The sequence below is a fragment of the Photinus pyralis genome, unplaced genomic scaffold (assembly GCF_008802855.1).
Source record: "Photinus pyralis isolate 1611_PpyrPB1 unplaced genomic scaffold, Ppyr1.3 Ppyr1.4_LG1, whole genome shotgun sequence".
Taxonomy (NCBI): Eukaryota; Metazoa; Arthropoda; class Insecta; order Coleoptera; family Lampyridae; genus Photinus; species Photinus pyralis.
Window position 1 is genome coordinate 35602164 of NW_022170249.1, and position 21216 is coordinate 35623379.

Sequence of the window (21216 nt, forward strand, 5' to 3'; positions counted from 1 at the left end):
TGTTTTGACCAATTTGTATTAAAGTATAGTATAACATAACATAATTTATTATCCAAAATTTTGTGTAAAACAAAAATATAACTCTACATAAAATTATACAAAATAAAAAATATTAACTGTGGCCTAAGTAATATTTATGGCGCGTTTATTTCAGGAATTTTATAAAAACCTCTCTTTGAAGCACATGGTGTTTTAATAATTTGCCGTAATTCTGGGTTTTTGTACCACAGGATGTCGTCCTGTTGAGGCCATTTCCACTGGTACAATCCACTTTTAACAAGGGCTTTTATTTTAAATTCACTTCTGTCCTCTTTTACTTCCAATATTTCTCCAGGGTAGATTTGGTTTTCGTAATTAAATAAAACAAAGTTTCCTGTTTCCAATTTATTCATGTCTACTTGCACTTCAGTAGACTCTTCCATGTTGTCTACTAGTTCTATTTGTGGTTCATCCAGTTCTGTTTCTGATCCACTGTGCTCAAGACTGCTGCTAGAACGTGTTCTCTTCCTTTCGACCTTACTTGGACCAGGCTGCGGATTAAAATCACTTGCAGAAATGCTTTTGCCTGCAATTACATTAACTTTCTTCTTATTTGTTTTTATACTTTCTTGTGTGAATCTTCTTTCTTGTAAAATATTTATTACGGAAGCGCTGACATTCGCTTGAATGTTGGGATCATCATTTTCGTTTCCTGGAATCCGTTCCAAAACTTTTGTTCTATTTAGCGGGAAAATTCCTGCCTTTGCAAAACCACTTGCTAAATTTCCTTGTCCAGTCTTAGCTAAACTGTCGGTTAGCAATCGTAGAAGACGGGGGAAATCTTGTTTTGAAATTGTTTTATTTGTACCATTCAGTTTATAGTCTGTTAATATTTGCCTCCATTTGATCTTTAGTGGGCGAAAATATGCGATATCAAGTGGCTGAGTGAGGTGTGTGGTATTTGGAGGCAGACAAATAAATTTGACTTGGTTCTGTTCACAAAGGTCAAGCACATGCACACTCAGGTGCGACGAAAGATTATCACCAATGGCAACTTTGACACCTTCTAATTTTTTCAACCGTGGCAAGAGCAAAAACTCAAACCAATCCTCAAAAATTGCGCCCTCAAACCATCCACTCTTTGAGCGGTTGTAACGGGCTCCCTGTGGTCCTCCTTGCGTACAACTGTCGTACAAATTTGTAGCCCTATACACTACGTAAGGTGGTAAAATTTCACCCGCTGCATTACCACAATACATGACACTAGTCGACTGTTTTGAGGAATTTATAATCCTCTCCGGGTACTTGGAGCCCCTTTTTGTAATAATTTTTTTACAACCAGGGTTATCTACTAAATTGGACTCATCGTAATTCCATATGTTACTTGTAGGGACTCCGTCCAATTCCTTGGCCAAATTATCAAAATATGAATTTATTGCTGTAGAAGTCACAGCGGCCCTAACTGACTTGATATTAGCGGCAAACCGTTGAGAAAGATCTGGATGCCTTTGTAAATAACACCGAACCCATTCAGAACCTGGTAAATTATCTGCAAATCTCTCTATTGTAACACCCCTTCCTGTCTAAATAACTCTTCACAGTTTTTCGTAGATCCAAAGAATCTAGAGGAAATCCATACTTTGAACATAACAATAAATGGGATTTAATATTAATTTCCTCTTCGGTCGTTAGCACAGTTTGTCCACCTGGAATTTTACGGTGCAAATTTTTAAGTTTGTTTTGTAACGTACCACGGGGAATTTTGAAAGCTTTACACGCATCTCTTTGAGACATACTCCCATCTCTAATGCTATCAAGGGCTTTTTGCAATTTGTCTTTACTGTAATTACAATAATTTCTACTACCAGGACATTTTTTGTAATGACCCATACTATTTAAGTACAAATAACTACCCTTAAATATTATTTATTACCCTTATTGTTACTTAAAATAACTAAAACAACTGTTAACCTCGCAAAACACATGCAACACACAACTGGCCAAAGTCATACCATTGGCGGGAAAAAATGCATGGGCGACTTTGGCCGCCCTCTACCGATGAAACCAAAAAACATTTGATAACAAACTATATGCAGATATCTAGTCAAATAATAAACAATTGCATAGATATTATGATTTCACAACAGATGTCAGAGGGTTGCTGTATACCAACATTATTTAAACGGTTTTCTAAAACAGATTTTGAAAGTCTGTAATGATCAGAGACATGGTGAGGGGAGATCGGTGATCGACGAGTGCGCATCCAAGAAAGGGTGCGACCTCATGGGCGCTGCCATTTTTACACCCTTTGTGTCATGTTGTGTTTATAGTGGTGTTATTTTAGCGTGTGTTCGTGTTTAGGAGAGCTTTTTTCGAGGTTTAAGTGTTTATTTTGTAACGTCAACGTCACTGGCATTTTCTTTTGTTCATTTGGATTGAGATATTAGTTTCTTCCTACGGAGCTGCTGCCGAATAGAGTGTAGTTTATGAAGATTGCGTTAGATGTCTCTGGGTTGCGTCAGTAAACCTTTATAGTCCTGTTCAAATTTCGCGCTTCAATGGGTGTCAAAATGGCAGCCCCCTTGTTTTGTAACTTCGCGCAGTTTCATGCGCTATCTCCCCTCTCGAATGTCTCTGGTAATGATGTATATATTTATATTAGCCCGTTTTAGCTCCATTACTATATGTAGAATCAGAAACAATCGCTAAACTTAGAGAAACAAATGTTTTTATTGGGAATATGAACAATATAAACAAATTTCAGAAAGTGGCCAAAGTCCACCCTAGTGGCCAAAGCCATCCAAGTTTACGGTATTACATTTTTTTGGTTCAATCAGTGTTGGCTTGCAGGTGAAACTTGATATGCAAATACCATGGGCCAGTCAGAGTTGGTAGGATTAACGCTTAGTGCAAGAAAAGTTCTTATGCATAACATAAAGAACAAAACTATCAGAACCTCAAGTGACAGCAGGGCTACCTTGCAGTCATTTGGTCACTGTAAAATTATCTCTAGGATGGTTTCCGAATGTCACCATGTACTAGAGCAAGTAGCAAGCAGCAACACCCTTGAGCTCGTATGGGTCAAAGGGCATGCTGGAACGGAAGGTAATGAGAAAGCCGATAAATTAGCCCGACTGGCCTCAAAACAGGCGTTGTTTTATGGTCCAGAGCCGGCTCTTCCACTTACAGTTACAACTGTAAACAACCTAATAACTCAAGACACCCACACCCAGCACAGGGCTAGGTGGAACTTGATGTTAGATTGTCGCCATGCGAGAGAAGCCTTCACAGAACCATCTCGCAGCTTGGCGCGTTTTTGTACAGGGCTATCAAGGAAGAACCTGAGGTTACTCGTGGGCATACTTTCTGGGAACTGCACACTAAACAAGCACATGCACTGCATGGGTTTGGTGGAATCACCATTTTGTAGAGGATGTTAGACAGACGACGAGACGGCACACCACATACTCTGTGAATGTCCCGCTCTAGTCCAACTGAGACGATCCATGTTGGGGGAATCCTGGCCGGACATGACTACGATTAGAGCCGCCTCCCCTTCCAGCGTCCTAAGGTTCATCTCACGTGTGGGATGGCTTGAGTGACGTTGAGGGGTCGGGCGACCCTAGTCTGGGAGGAAGTACAAAGGGCCCGAATTTGAGGCCTAAGTACGCGTGGACACTGTTCACCCTCCTATCGTAATCCAGAATCCAGACCATGGGCCAACTGGGATAGATGGAAAAAGATCATGACTACCTGCGCACTGACCGCATTGAAGTTCATTAGGGCAGTCGGTAGAGTTATGACCGAATTTTTGGCACTCAAAGCACTGCACCCGACGTATACAAGACGGCTAGCCAAGAGATGCTTGCGCAGGAAACCTGACACGTACCCCTATCGCTAAGGAGAAGATTCCTCGAAAGCAGAACCGAAGTTCTGAGAGGGGATATCCTCCTTGGCCTGCTCCGGGGAGAGATCGGAGGAGACATCCAAGATGGAAAGTCTAGGAAAGGCTTTGTCTTGCGATTTGTAGATGAGGCTGGATTTCTCAAGAAAGTCTACAGGGATTTTGGACAGATCATTCTTCTCCAATTCGAGATTCTTGCCTGTCTTGACTACCTTGTCAAATCGTAAGCCTAGAGAGTACTGTCTATCTCGACGGCTGTTTTTATGACGTCGAGGGGTTTAGGTACCAAGATGATGCTAGATCTAGGAACAGACGCTACAATTTCTCCGAAGGAACTTTCACACGATTGGGAGCTGCTCTGATAGCATTGAATGGAATGTCGGGATCAAGCTCTGCCTAACGTCGTTTGGAGGGACCCTCCTCTGACTCCATGGAGACAACGGAGCGAGATGGAGATGTTGGTCGCCCTGCTGTTAAACACTACTGGGACACACAAACACAGGGGTTCCCTCTTTTTACCGCAGATAGGAAATTACTACTGATAGGCAAACTGTGCTGCCGTTGCCCGTCTTTCACCACGTGGTGTAGTTCCGAGGAAGGTTCGAATGCTTGTACTTTTTAGAAATGGCAACAGCTTCCAATGCAATAATACAAATACTATTGCCAAATACAATTCACACACTATATCGAGGGTGTCATGGGAGAAGAGTGTATCAACAGAAATGTAAGTTTCCAGGAAATGAAAAAAACGTTTCACAAATTTATTATTCTACTGAAATTTAACTTAGGGTGGTTATTTCTCATTATTAGTGGGTATGTTCTAGTTAGTCTTGCGAATCTTTGAATAAAAAAAACAATCAGAGTACCTATATTTTAGATCTTACACCCTTTTTGGTATGAGAAAATTTTAGATTTTTTTCTAGAACCGTAAGGCGTATATTTCGATGCGAATAAACAAAACAAAGTATGGAACTGAAGACATTTATTAAAAAAAACACAAATTCGAATAAAAGGTTGCTAATTTCAAAATAATCTTGCGTTTTCAGTTTGAGGTTATGTATGGACTACTTGTTTATATGCCTTAATTGCGACAACAATTCACGAGCCTTTTAGCTCTTTACTCTACGAAAATCAGTGGTTACGCTTTTTTTTGATAGAAATTCCCACTATCTGATGATAACAAGCGATACGGCCTTTCGGGAAAAGAAATTTTTGATAAAAAATGTTCATACACCCTTCTCGCATGACGCCCTCGATATCTAGAAACGTCTCAAATATCTTCAAAATAAGTTTCTCCATTACATCCGGCGAGTTTTTTTTCGAGGCACCCAACGCGCCACGATAGGCCTCCTTCGGAATCTCCTTTAAAACCGCGATGCAAATCCTCAAAGGTCTCGATGTAGCGCACAAAGGGTTGGTCTTTTGGGGCAAATAAACAGAGAACTATCGGTGAAAGCTTTACTCCCTATCGCTTTAGAAAATTAAATAGATCAATAATTTATTGTAAATACAAATCAATACTAATGTTGTTGGCAGTCGGTCGGTTAACTAATGAAATAAATGAAATAACTAAAAGGGTATATGTGAAATGTGCAAGGACTTACGGTTCAGTATGCAGGAAACAATCTTGTGCCAAAGGGTAATTTTCTTCTCCTTCCTTCTTATCTGGATAAAGTTGCGGAGATAATCTTGCCACCCTCGCAACTATGAGACTATACAATTGGACGATGCTGTAGCTGATGAAGCCATGGTAATAGGGAAAAACAGCTTCCAATTGCGGGGATACTCTTGCCACCCTCGCAACAAAACAGCTTCCGTTTGGCGGTGACGACAATCTGCGATAAAGGTTCTCTGACCGGCCAGGCGGAGAAGTTAGAAGGCGTTTCTTTGCGGTGTCACAGCGTGAAGAACAAGACAGCAACAACCACTCGATTCTATATTTTTCATAGTAACTTGATGTCCCCAAAATTCTTATGATTGCGTTTGGCCGAAGCGCGGTTTAATACCGGAAAGTAAAGCATTACAGGTCGGTATTAAGGAAATTAACGATTTTTCCAGAGATGTAACACTCGAATTGCTTTTCTTTCACGGGTTTCTGCGGAAGTTTGGGACGGTCTGGAACTGTGCATAGGTATGTCCCGGTTTTTTGCCACGTTGAAACACGGCGACATTTTTGGTCGTCCGTGAGCACTTTTGGGGCTTCCGCATGTCCAAATTTGTGTGACGATGTCGTGAACGATAGATTTCGGGACTTTTCATTCGTCGGCTGTGTGAAGTCAACTAATTCCTCTTATTTAATCTTTTTTTTAATTTTTTTAAATTTATATTTATTTGCCTTTATTTATGAGTGTGTTCTTTTGCAATTTCATTTATGTTGTTTTTTATTGCTCCCTCAGCTTACCCGTCTGTCAAGTACGCCTTTTTGGATATTATTGTTTTTGATAATTCCTGTGATCGTATCATGGGTGTTAAAATTTGGGATTTCTGTTATCCTGTACTTGACACCCAGTTTTGTTGTTCTTAGTTTCTCACTGTTTCGTAAAAAATTGCGTGATTTCTCTCTCGTAATTTTTTTTGCAAATTTATATTGCGATTCACCAAATTCGTCGCAGTGATCCAGAACTAAATCTTGTCCTAGTGTTTATCGGCAGTTTGGATAAAAAATACTGATTTAAAATTCTAGATGCGGAATCTCCGTTCTATGAATAGCATATGTACATGGTACAACTAAGATTATAGGTAGGGTTCGTCAATGGACTCAACAGAGTTGGCGAGGTATAAATTTAGTTTGCAATTTGTAGTACAGCAATTAGGTACGTGAAAGGGAACTGACGGGAAATTAAAAACAACTCGCCTTTGAGAATGAAAAGGTGATTTTAGATATACATTAAGCATTCACACGCGCCTGCTGAATCTAGTAACGTATTCAGAGAAGCTTGGCAAAAGTTTCAAAAGCATGTATTGAAACCAAATCGATACGGTATCAAATGTATATTTTCGTCGTAACATATTTCGGATACCGCACTACGTAAAGTAAATCCAACTCGCATATATTAATGCTTCGAAAACAATTCGAACTGCTCCTATTGTACAATGCCCCACACCCGAGGGACCAAAAATTGAATCTCCGAACTGTTTTCTAAGCCTGTCGCAAAGAGCGTCATTATTCTAGTCAGAATCCGGCACGGTTCTACTTTATTTCCGGTGGTCATAGTCATTAGTGCCCATGTACGGTTGAATGAGAATCTCGACGCTATTTTCGTTTTTCTCCCTTTCATTTGACTCGCGTATACAAAATGTCAGTAGATTATATTGAACTTTAAGCACGGCTAAATTGCTTACGGAAAAATACAGATTTTATTCCACGGATATAATGCGCTTCCTTCGTTTTGGTTTTCAAAAAATGGGGCGCTGTATTAATGCTATGGAGTGAGATATAAACATAATCTTTCCTGCGGGCTATCCAAAAAGACAATATTTGTATATGTATAAATATTATTTTCATTATTCCGTTTACTTCCATTTCTTTTTCTAAATTCGATTCTGTTTTTACGTGGAATATGGTGCCGAGAAAGTTAATAACTCAATACTGAATAGGACCGCAGATCAATACCATCTGTTACATTCAAGCTTCAATTTTAAGCGAATTAAATGAATGGTATTTTGATATACTAACACAATAATCTTAAAAGGTGAAATTTCACATTTGAAGATATAAGAGATATCCTGATCTTATGTATCAGGAGCACCTTTCCCTTGGGACATTGCTCTCATTAATAAGAACGCTTGAGTTTTAGCGCATTTTCCAAAAGGAAAATGAACGCTATTGTCCGCACTTTGTCCTCTGTCTACTAGTCCTGTAGTTTAAGCTTTTTCGTTGTAGTGCAGCGGAGAGGCTGCGCTAACTTAGTTTTTTTTTCGGAGTAGAAAGAATTGGGACCCACACCATTTTGTTCAGAAATGTTTGAACCTTCAGAATCTCGCTTTACGACATTTTCCCGTGGTCCTGACAAAAGTTATAGGCCGCTAAAGTTGATCTTTACACACTTTCGCGCGCGCGACTAGACAACCGAAAGTATTTATTTTCTCAGCAACTAAGCGATATACATCAATAATTCCTTTTGTAAAATGAAAGTACATTTAGAGCAGAATCTAAAGCATTCATTTTTACCTACCTTGTTATGCACAGTTTTTAGAAAAATGACCGTCAACTTCCAAAATTCGTGTAGCAGATGAAAAGTGCGCACTTTGAACTCTCATAACTTTTTATTTCACGATATCGATTTCCAATATTCATAGCTCATTCGATGCTCCAAAGCATTGTGATTATTTTATTTTCTATAACATTACCGTGAATTTTTCATAATAAAAAAGTTACGGTCATTTAAGTAAAAACCTACCAACCTCGCCGAGTCGGGAGTCGCGAGTGAGACGGAGAGGGAAGGATAGTCAGCAGCGTTCGCGCAACAAGGAGCGATGCGTAAGAGGTTCTACTTTACTAAGAAATTTCTCTCCGAATACCAAAACTAGCTATTTAGGCCGTTTACAAATGCATTCCGCCGAGTTGCATTGTAAAATCTCAAACAATTCATTAACTCCATGTATTCGTTTAGGAGCCACCCTCAAAAAAGTGGTAAAGTTTCCATTTCTCCTTTAATTTTTTTCTCAGCAACAGTTACAGAGACTGGTGGTAAGTCTTTGAATAGGTTTTGCTGTATGCCCTTTCCGGTTTTGCAAATATTTTTTCAAAATTCCTACCACAAAAGGGCACACCCCTCGTTAAGGGGGCGAAAAAATGTTGATTTCGACGAAATTTGGTATCTAGTGGTTTTTGAATATAAAAATCACGAATCTGAAATTAGATTTGAAAATTCGAAAAAAATAATTCCACTGCAATTCTTGATCGGACAACGAAAATTGACAAAATTCTACGAAGTTTGTTGTGTAGGTACATACGGAACAAAATTGTTGAACAGTTTTTCTTAAGGTCATTTTTCAAACAAAAGTTACACTCATTTGCAAATTGGTCTTTCGGGTCAGAAAATGTCCTCCGACAGTGGCATAACAAGTACAGTAAACGTCAATGTTACATGTTCGGCTAAGGGTGTCTACCTACATTTCACAAAAATTTGTCAAATAAAAAATGATAATTTTATCAAAGCGAGCATTAATAACTTCGACATCAATGAGGAAACAGTCACAGAATAAGAATAAGTAGGCCATATTCTGTGGAAACAGACGAAAAAAATTCAACGCACAGTCCTTTTTGAAAAGCGAGATACATCGGCAGAAGAAATCCAAATTCCTCGTTTACCTATCACTAGATAACCAACCAGATAACTGACTTTAACAGCCTAAGTACATGCTGATAATCCTAAGTAAGTTCCGGTATCTACCATTCAATATATGTATGCCGATTTTGAATTCTCCACCAACGAGCTACAATACCATCCTAACCATCGTCTAGTGAAATCAAAAAACAAGCCTGAATCTTTGGGACAAAATCATACCGTTGTCACTGCTGATCTTGCAATATACAGCACAGCACAAGAGATACCTAATGTGGAGTAACCCCCAAAATTTACAGGGAAATGTACCTATTTGTACCTATATATTTCACCAAAGAACTGAGATGCATGGAGTTAATGAATTGTTTGAGATTTTACAATGCAACTCGGCGGAATGCATTTGTAAACGCTTAAACGGCCTAAATAGCTAGTTTTGGTATTCGGAGAGAAATTTCTTAGTAAAAGAGAACCTCTTACGCATTGCTCCTTGTTTAGCGAACGCTGCTGACTATCCTTCCCTCTCCGTCTCACTCGCGACTCACGACTCGGCGAGGTCGGTAGGTTTTTACTTAAATAACCGTAACTTTTTTATTATGAAAAATTCACGGTAATGTTATAGAAAATAAAATCATCACAATGCTTTGGAGCATCGAATGAGCTATGAATATTGGAAATCGATATCGTGAAATAAAAAGTTATGAGAGTTCAAAGTGCGCATTTTTCATCTGCTACACGAATTTTGGAAGTTGACGGTCATTTTTCGAAAAACTGTGCCAGAAGGCGCCCTTCTGACCTCAAAAGGTTGCGACCCGAAGTTCAAAGATAATTTTTTTTAATTTTCGTGGTTTTCTTAATATAACTTATGGAATTTCCCCCAGTATAGGACGATATTGTGGTACAACGCGCCGTTCTCCCTTATCTGTAACAGATAGCAACACAAAAAAAACAAATAAGAGGGGTAGTAAACAGCTCGACACAAAATATTGCGGTATAACAATGTCTAACGTTTGACACTTGGGTAAATCGTGTACAAAGATCATAATTAATACTCCATAAGGATCAATAATTCAATTTACATTAACTAAACAAAGCAAAATTTTGACACGACCACGGATTCTCCGTACAATTCGGTGATATATTTATATAAAAGCATAAACGTGACGGTAAATTCAAGAAAACTACTTTACGATGCACAAATAACTAAATTTCTATACAACAATATAATTAATTTAATTAATTCAAAATGTAAATTAACATCAATACAATCTGCACGACCTCTGTCGGCGAAACAAATAACTATTGTAAAGGAAACCTATAACGCTCTAATGGCCTCTTGCTGCGAAATAAAGAACTAAGGTATAGTATATTGTAGTATATCTACTACAAGAACAACTTGCATCTCTACTAAACGGGTTACAAAGGAAATACCTACATGGCATAAGAATTTAAATGAGAATATATTTCAATTCCGAGGGAAAAAAACGTATCACCATGTCTACAAAAGGAAACCATAAGTAGGTAAAACATGTTTTGGATCATTGGAAGAAATCTAACGTGTTTATAGACAAAAAAGTACTCTTGTATAAGACAATTACCAAACCGATCTGTGCGATCGTACTATGAGGCTGCGGCAACAAATTGAAGATACACACACAAACATTATGTTTTTAGTCAGCGAATTAGCTTCGAGTATGTAAATGCCTAATTCTGATTGATAATAAACAAGAAAAAACCTGAAAAGCTTCCGTTATTAATAAAACCGATGGATTAGGTATTGCAAAAATCTGTGCGTAATGTAGCGGATAGAGAAAAAGTTTCACATTTATATTTGTTGGATCGTTGAAAATTGTACGAAAAAGAATGGAATCGAATTGAGCTTTTTCTCTTTTTTAGAATTTCCGAAGCTCGTTATTTGTACGGTTCTGATTATCACATTTAACGGGAGAAAACTAATAAAAATCAATACAGCTTCTGAAAGGAAACGGAAAATACTTCATAGCAGGTGTAGCAACCCCAAACCTTTCATAGTACGTCACATGGAAATAATTGCACGACTACTTTGAAAACAGCAGACCTACGTCAATTACGTCAGAAATTTATTAAGTTTATTCCTTTTCGTTTGGTTGTTCCGCTTGTCATTTAGTTTGATGCGGAGCGATAAAGTAAGGAGGATCTTAAAGCAAAGCGATATAGACGTTTTAAGTTGCTACGATATCGAAATTGCCGAGTCGACAAATAAATCTATTTGATAAAAGTTGATGCATTTGAAGTACAAAAACACTTCTAATTTACCTACGTGAGAAAAGTGCGAGGAATTGAAGAGCATTTATTGATATTGACACACGTCGCTTCTCTCGGAACGGGTAATGGAGTGCCGGAGTTAGCGCAAACAACTTATTTCCACCGGGAATTGTCAACAGAAGACTTCATCTCATAACTCAATTTTTTCACTTGCGTTTATCACAACAACCTGCTGAGTGTGATATGAGAAACACCTACTTTTTCAGCGAACGAAAACGAGAAAAACTAATTTACAAAAAAGAGAGATAACGCGTTTTCCTTATAAACGTTAAATTAAGTTTTAATTGAAATACAGATTCATTATCGCTGATACGATGAACTTCCTAAATTTGATTTGATGGAGCAAACAGATTTCACGCGTTATGCTTTTTTTCATAAACGTGCCCACAACAATTTTGGTGGATATTTTTCACCGGAAAAATTTACATTATTTTCTAAACGTTAAATTTTCCTCAATAGTTAATTTCACAAGCCATGAACTGGAACGTGAAATGAATGTTAATTTACTAAATAAACAAAACCTTTATGTCGATAAAAGTGAACATGAATGATGTATATATAAACATGCGAGCTTCTGTTTGATGTTCTTTAAAAAAAACAATTATATTATAATTATTTATGTATAGGATATTCCATTTTTTTACAAAGAGAAACGTTTGACGTGTCATTGGCTGAACCAAATTCATCATTCTCACGTATTTTTGTATTCCATCAGCATCACATACGGGACTTGGTTTCTTTAATGCTGTCGTGTAAGGAGATGTCATACCGTGAAGTTAGCGGCACTATATTGCATTTAATGAATTACGTTCAATTTAATGGATACATTTGTTTTCATTCGTAACAGGAATGATGTGCTTTTCCATCATCACTACTCAACTAAATTCGAAGTATACAACGATAAATGCCTTTCAAACAGTAGATCACCATTTTCCAATACAGGTCATCCACTAACTGAACTTTGGGCGCGGATAAACAAAATTAAACGTAATTGAACATTAGATATCTCTCTTCGTCATTCAAGGGATCGAATAAACACACGACTTGCATGATATTACAATAATAAAATTTATTCTACGACCACAATTGAAATTAAACATGAAATCTTAATTAACAAACTCGAACAACATCGTCCGAATAAACAAAGATCAAAAAGCCAATACGATCAGGACACAATAATGCACTTAAATGAATTTGACACACAAAAAACTTGGTCTTCTTATTTCCACTTCCCTAAACAGGTTGTATAGACCTTGATTGTGGTACCTGGCCGGACACCAAAATACATACAATCGATGACTTGAATTGCTGACCGAATTACGTAAACGACTACTTCAATGAACTGCTATACCCAGCACGTACTGAATTCTCTTCGACAACACGACGAGTTTGCTCAAGCGGTAGAGGAACTTTTTATTCAGTTTTCGTTGTATAACACCATCCCACAGTCCGTGTGCGCGAATTTCGAAACGCCCTGTATAGCGTAGATTTTGCCAGGCGGCCTTTAAATATTTACGTGTAAAGAACCCCCTTCTAATTAATTATCTATCAAGAAACTAAATATCACTAAATATAGCATGCTACTACCTTATAACTCAATAGACTGACCAGCCCTCTATTTAAAACACTCCCCTCCCCCCCCCCCCCACCAATTTTGTTTCCGTTCCTTAATGTCAAAAGCAAGAAAGAAAGAAGAATACTCCATCATAATCCATGTTTGCACGCCGTGAAACATTTCTAAAGAAAATTACAATTAATGTTAGATCTGATTGCAGGATGTGTTATTTTTTGTAGGGGGTAGGCACATCAGGGAAGGAAATGAAAGTGTGTCAGAAGTCGCTCACAAAGGGAATATGATCGCTCTCCTTGAAACGCATCCTACGGTACCACATGCGACCTTATCGGAACACTATAGTACCGGAGACATGATGTATTTTGGAGAAAATGTCGGAACAGAGTACTCACAAAGTGAAGATATTGTTAGTTTTTGCTATTGTTATTTGACCTGACGGGAGCCAGCTGGTGCCGCGTTGAATTTAGCTAGCCTTGTTATAGATTTTGTAATAAAGGCCTTTACTGTCGGCAAATACCATTTTAACGCTAGCAAATTTCCCTTCGTTTAATGAGAAATTCTGTATTGCAATAAAATTAAAATTAATTATCGTATGCCGTTGGCTAGCTTTATTTGTTTTCCTTTTTTAATCTGAAAATAGGCTATAACATTTCTATCTCTTGTCCATTTTCCAGCAAAAGAATACTAAACGGTCATATAAATGTACAGATATTGAAGGAACAATTAAAAAATGTCAAACATTTTAAGAAGGCCTCTCCATTTTACAGTAAATAGTTTACTTTGAACTATCCATATCTTTTTTTTACCCAAAAAATCGTCGCTACTTTTCGTCCGCGTGTGTATAATGTTCTATATGAAAATTAAAATAGGATTTCGGTTAAAAAAAACTCGTCAGTAAAATGACACTACTTGACTCAGACTTTAAAGTACTTGGCTCCACAGGAGCCTCGTACTTCAGTGTTTCCTCGCCAGTCACGTGTCATTTTCCTGACTCCAAAATAGCGCGCTCTTTGAAAATAAAACACGAAGAGCCTAGCTTTTGTTAGTTATCCTGACAACCATTTATCGCTAGTATTTTTAGGTTATCTAATTTATATGTTAAGAAAATAATGAACTCGTGGCTGTGGGGACACCTCACGAGGTTATGAAATTGGCTTCAAATTTATTTCCTGGAAAGTCTCGAACAAAGTTTGAACGCCACGTATATGGAATGCCCATGGAAAGGTTCATTATTTAATAGTACCTCATGAAAAACAATTATTTCTATTAAAAGGCGATCCTCTTAGATTGGTGGACGCATGCCACTGTAAAAAAATTTTAATAATTTTATTTTTAATGATTTTTGATACAATAAATTGCTGACATAATTGAATAACACTTTGTGTCGACACAAATTAGTAAAATTATAAAATTAATTAACATAACCATTTTCCTTAATTTGAGTCTCATAAATTTGATTATGTAATATAATATGTTTTTTATGTTGCTATATTCAAAAAAGTGTGCTCTTTAAGAGTAGGTAACGTAAACATACTATACAGAAGTACGCCACTGACCACAAATTTAAAGTAGGTATACGTAAAGTACTAGATAACTTATTATAATTTTGGACTTTATAAAGTTTTTTTATAAATCGTGTTTTGAAAATATATCTAGTGCTCTAGACAACATTTTCACCCTGTATAATTGCAATAAAAATTTGGAACAAGGGCAAACTAACTAAAATAAAAAACATAACAGTAATGACCGACATGTTGCTTTCAATCGGTATAAAGGCTCTTATTTAAATAAACCACTTCTGTTGATTGTATTTCTCTCGTTTTTTTGGTTTTTATAACTCATTTCCCTACTCCCAAGTATTAATTTAAAATTTGTAGCCCTATTATTAATTACTTGAGGTAGTTATGCATTGACGGTTGTTTTTTTAAATCCAGCATTTTCTTTCAAAATACGTAAGAATATATAGGGTGTTCCATTTAAAAAAGGATAGTGTATTTTATCCAGACGCTTTTGTGGCTTGTCCTGTCAATCCTGAGAAGTTCGGTAATAAGGTTAGTAGTACGGACTTTTACTTAGAACACAATGTATAGTACCATCATTAGAAGGTACAAAGCAATAAAAACGATGAAACAAACGTTAAAGATTTAAAACACAAGAGAGACAAAAACTGAAAAATACATAATATCTTTGATGATGTCGTTATTAGAAGGTCTAAAACAATAGCAACGATGAATGAAACGTAGATGATTTTAAAAAATGAAACAATCACTAAAAATCAGATATGTACACTTACATAGTTTTAATCAATTAACACTACATGGTGTAAAACAATAATAATAAAACAAGTGTAACGCTTCAAAACAAATACGAATACATGTCAAAACAATTACAAACGAAGTACATACACTGTTTTAAAAAATAATTAAAGCTAGAGAATTATAGAGCAGTAATATCGATGAGACAAAGCGTCTGTGGTAAGCAGAACACAAGCGCTAAAACTGTATTAAAAAAAACAAGATGGTGGCACTAGAAGAAATTGCCCCCCACACTATTGGGGGGTTTATGGAGCTAGGTCTGATGAACACAGCGCTTGCTTTTGGAAACGATGGGATGCCATAGGGATGCTAGCGGTAACAAAGCACTTACCGGCGCTAGCTCTAGAAATTCATGTTCATGTTCAAATGTAATTTAATCGTCGCGGTTGTCGTTAAGGAATATTGAGTCTAACATGTTTCGTGGATGTAAACAATGTTCATGTACTTACCTACTCATCAATTTTCAAGCTGGCGTTTCTGAAGTATATACAAAGTAATTATATTTGCAGAAATGAATATATATTTATTATCTACGGTAACAGAGGCGACATGAATAACTACTGAAATGTGAATCAAAAAAACTCGTAGCATTACGGAATTGAATTTGTATGCATCCAATAAATCAGGCCGCAGTGCACGTCATAAATTAAAGAATATCGGAAATAAACCAAACACACACTTCACTCTGTACGTTGAAACTTTGGCAAAATAAATCTTTCAACATGGCATTCTAAATACTAGAATTTCCACAAAAGTTTAAGAGTGAGTTACATCACGAGTAGAAGGATTACACGACCAAAGGCAATGTTAGAAAGTGCACTTACGTTGTAACTGCCTGAATCCCTTGAATTAGAACATCTCGAATTATTGTAAGAGTAAAGCTACATCCACGCTGAAGGGAAATAAAAGAAAATTTTCCGAGACCTACCTATTTTTTTCTCTTGCTAATTACTTCAATTGCATTTTTAAAAGCGGACTGATGCTAATGGGGTCTCGTTAAAAAAAACTGATGTACGTACCTATACCGGCAATACAATAAAGATCTGCATTCGGTAGCTGCATTAAAAATTGGTGTACTCATCCCCCTTTTCAATTGTAGAGTAAAACGTATGAAACCGCTGAAATTGACATTTGAATTTTGTCACGTATACATGCAGGGAAGTGTAAAATTCATTTCACGTTGCAAACATGACCTATAAAATAATTATCATGTTTCGCCAAATCCAGAATTTCAACTGCACTACATCGCGTACAATAATGAGTTGTACTTTTTGTAAAATTTCATGTCCATCGCGTGGAATATCAGCCGCTTATACCCCTAAATATGTAACGTGTCGCAAATTTGAATTTCATGTCCGATTTAAACCTGATTTCACTTTTGGGAAATTGCATTCTAAACCTGCTTTTATCTTTGCAGTGACAACGACAACGGAAGATAAGAAACCCCCCGTAGGATCGTCAAGTGAAGTAGTAAAATTAGCAGTGAAACGACCACGGCCTAAGGCTGCTTCACCTAATAGACAAGGTCCTCAACAGTGTCAGGTATATATTTTGAACCATTTTCCCTACATTATTTCCTTTAGGGTTACAAGGGTTAAATGGCAACTTGCGGTCATTTCCGTCTCGTTAATTATACAATGAAAATCTACGTAGAATAAGATATGAGAATATTAATTAAACACAAAATAGTATTGCTGTAACTCCCGCTTAATTACTGAAATAAATTAGGTTACCTACTCGTTGTCAATGTTTTATTTCGTAACAATGAACCCTAGGCGCGCTTCAATTTCAAAATTGCGGTTTCAATATTATGGCGTTTTTGCGAAAATATTGATTTAGCTACCTGCAATTGAACGAACATTTCCATAAATTATAATAAGCTTTGCCATTTTGACATTATTATAAAATAGGATTTACTTCGTGACGTATGTAGCAGCTATCTTTGTCAATGTGAGGGAAATATATGCGAAGCTGTTTAATGTCTCCTACATCTGTAACCACATCCATCGATTCGTTGGAGACTTTAAAATTTGAGGTGAAACGTGTGGCATACTGGAAACTCATTTATTTTTCTCATTTAGATAATGCATTGCAGCTTAGAGCAATTTAAAATGTTGCTGATGGTAAATCAATAGCCGATATTTATACGCGATTGCTGTGTGTTGTGGTTCGTCACGTAATTTTGACAAAACGAATTTTAATTGTCTAGGTACTCCTACTCAGCAATTTCCTGAACGCAAAGATCAAAAAACGGGTTTAGAAACCAGCTATAAAGACAGTCTCATAGGGATTTCCAGAGGATCGTAAATTTGTATTTAAATGAACAAAGTTATAGTTGTTGAAAACTTAACTGTAATTTATTTATTTATTTATTTTTGGCCTTTTTTTAGTGGGCGGGGTTTCAGCCAAGGCCGAACCCGGATTCAAACTAGGAACCCTTAGTACCTCAGACGAACTCCACTGCGCCACACGGGTCGGCAGGTATAAACAATAACCGTTTAGGTCTAAAACTCGGCACTACGCCTACTTTATTATGGAATGGATAATGTTACACAAACCTTATTTAAAGCCTAATTTACATTTGGCAAGTTTACTGGCCGACAGTACTTTCCGCCAGTAAACTTTCCAAATGTAAATTAGGCTTAAGAGAAAAATGTAGGGCTACGTTACCATTCTTATTTCTTATTTTATGAATATAATGAATTTTATGGATATCGCGAAATTGAAGAACCGAAAGAAGAACAGAATGTGAAGAACTTTAAGTGTTCATTAAAACACACCTACTTTCCGGCTAACGGCCAAAGATGTTCATTTAGAACAGATTAAAATTACCACCAAAATTAAGAAAATATAACACTCAAGAATAAACCAAGGAAATGCAACCTATAACGCGGAAGTATGTAGACTACTAGGAACCAAAAGGCAATATAATCAAACAAGCTAAGCAAGGTCGAGGCGTCAGCATTTCCTGCATACTAACGTCATTGACGTAGGTTAAGGAAGTAATATCTGTGATATAAATAGCATGTAAACGCTTACTATAAATACTATCAGTTAACCATCTTCGATGAACTGTCGGTAACGTACCTGGTTTGAGATGTATGATAATCCCCGACCAAATTTTATCTCGTGTAAGATTTTCTTGGATGATTTACAACCCTAACGCTACATAGATAGGCTACATTTGGTCCTTTGAGCCCTCAACGAATAGGTGCCGCGTTACCACAAGGATTACAGTCCCCCCAGTAAATACTACACAAAGGCCTTGAAAGATGCAATGAATTGGTGCCGCGTTACCACAACATTTCCTGTCCCGTGAAGTGTTACATTTGAAGTGAGTTGCCCATTGCACGCCCATTCGCCACGATACCTGGAGGACCTTGCTTACCCAGCCTGAGTCACACGCACCCAGACTTTCGTAGATAGCAGGTGCAAGGTTTTCCTGCGAGAATATGAAGAGCTGAGGCATATGGTACCTTGAAATGCAGGGGAGGCACCTGCGAAATACTATATTCCCCCACTATGCGGTGTTAAAAGAGGAAAGCTCCACCAGATCATTGTTCGTATGGCTGGTGTTCGACACCTCAGCTACTTCCAGTTCACGAAAAAGTCAGAACGAGGTAACACTCCGTGCTCGACAGAACCATATTACGTCAGAGGATAATCCAGCTCAAGGCACAACTATGAATCAGTTCTGGACAAGTCAGTTGTGGTGGCACGGACCACGATGGCTCCAAGAAACACCAAGTGCGGAGGAATTCCCAGAGACCCAGAAAGAAAGGTAACCGCACTCAGCATACAGAAACAGGTTTTCCTTCCTTGACAAGATCATAAGGCTGATAGCATACTGCCGAAGATTTGTCGCGAAATATAAGAAGACAACATACCCAACTGGGGTTCTAGGGCCACGAGAACTACGGGTAGCTCAAAGAACATATGGGACAACATTACTCAATGGAGATCAAGCTATTTCAAAATGGCAAAGAGTTGCCTCGCCAAAATATCCTCAAGACACTGAACCCCTTTCTGGATGCATTGGGACTATTCAGAGTAGGGGGTAGATTAACGAATTCAAACTGCATGTCGACACAAGAGTCATTTGGCCACACTAAATGTAAAGAACCCTTTATGGTGGGAACGAAATCGATACACCTCAAAGTCATGACTAAGGAAGCCTTCCGTCGATTAACAGTCAGAAGAGGAGCATGTGCGGAGCTGTATAGCGACAACATTCGTAGGCGCAGAAGCTTTGCTGCGCAAAGAAATATCGTTGATATTTGAGGAATTATCGGCAGTATTGTGCCAAATTGAGGCATATCTCAATCGGCTACCATGGTGTCCCGTACAAGAGATACTCAGTCGCATCTCATCAACGGAAAACCGCTTCAGATGCCGCCAGATGAGACCGAACTGACAGGGAAAGTTCGTTCCACTTCAAGGTGGAAACTCTTACAAAAGATGAATGGGGGTTTCTGAAAAATTTGGTCCACTGAATTATCTTCATACCCTACAACATAGGAGAAAATGGAGTAACCAGACTGGCAATTTAGAGGTGGGAGACGTCCTGGAATCAGAACAAAGCGTACAAGAACTACAAGAACATTCAAGGATAATCCAGGAAGAATATGCTGCTTGAGCCCAAAGCGAAGTACTGGGAAGAATTCTAGCATCGATCTTCGTAGTCAACGGTGGGATCTACATAGACATTCGCAAATTGAATGGCAACCAGAGACACCTCATCGAAGCCTCTAAGAACAAACATCTCTCATCTTGAAAACCGTAACAACGATGAATGATACAAAGCGCCGAATCACGTGGAAACTCAACCACTTTACAGAAAAGTGGAACCGTGGACTGGAGCAGATTCGAGAATTTGAAGCGTGGTATCGATAAGCACACGAGGATACCTGCATCAATTGGTTCATGGGCTCATTGACGAGCTAGAAGCGAGGTATCACAATTGGATCTCTCCGTCGGAACTACACAAAGCCGTAAAGTTAAGCAGCAATCGACGGCTGTTTGTCAGCGGAGATAACAGAAGAATTAGCTTCAACTGCGACCGCTAGCGCCAGGATAGTTGGTTGATTAACACGGACATACTGTCGTCCAGACCTGCACCATTGAAGGCCATCGAAAATTATTGAAGACGTACCTACTCCATAAATACGATCTTAAAGGTGGTAGCATATCATAAATCCATGGATACAGAACTGGATGCCCTACAGCGGAAACTTACCTGTTTTGTTAAAGCTGAATTGGATGCGTCTGTTTGATGGTGACAATGTACCACCAGTTGAATCACCTTTTCCATGGTAGAAGGATTGTAGGTATGCAGAGTACAGTTTCATTCTTCCATCACCGCCAGTTCTAATCCTAGTAAGTTCCAGTAACCACCGTTCCATATTGTTGCTGTTCACGCTGGTTCAAACCTCTTGAAGGTTCTCTCCTGGTTTCTATTAGGAATCGGGAATCCAGGTGATCGCAATCGTAGGTTTTGCCTGTTCCCACGGCAAGTTTTAGCTCTACTTGTAACCAACCAAATTGCCAAATTCTTATAGCCCTTATGAATCTTTTGTTTTGACAAAAAACTCTTATTCGTACTGGCATGTATCAACACCACTGGTTTTTTCGAGCCCTCAGGCATACCCCTCTAAACGGTGAAACTTGGTACTAGTTTCGACCCTTGTGGACGATATGACTGCTTACAGCTCCTTTAGGAGTATAGGTACCTATAGCAACACTAATCGCAGTCTAACTTTCATTTTATACGATTATATCGTGTGATAAAATAACCAAATAATAATTTATACGCCATAGTAACTTCTAATTTATAATCTATTAACTAGCTCCTTTTCA

General features: G+C 37.9%; 1 protein-coding gene across 7 annotated transcripts in view; it reads left to right on the plus strand.

Moving 5' to 3' along the window:
• The window catches only part of LOC116160483, a 321930-nt gene that overhangs the window by 263896 nt on the left and 36818 nt on the right, over window positions 1-21216 (plus strand). For all 7 annotated transcript variants that reach the window (XM_031473685.1, XM_031473680.1, XM_031473683.1 and 4 more), the window contains one exon: window positions 16778-16902. In XM_031473685.1, coding sequence (XP_031329545.1) covers window positions 16778-16902 — 125 coding nt within the window. The remainder of the gene's footprint in view (window positions 1-16777; window positions 16903-21216) is intronic.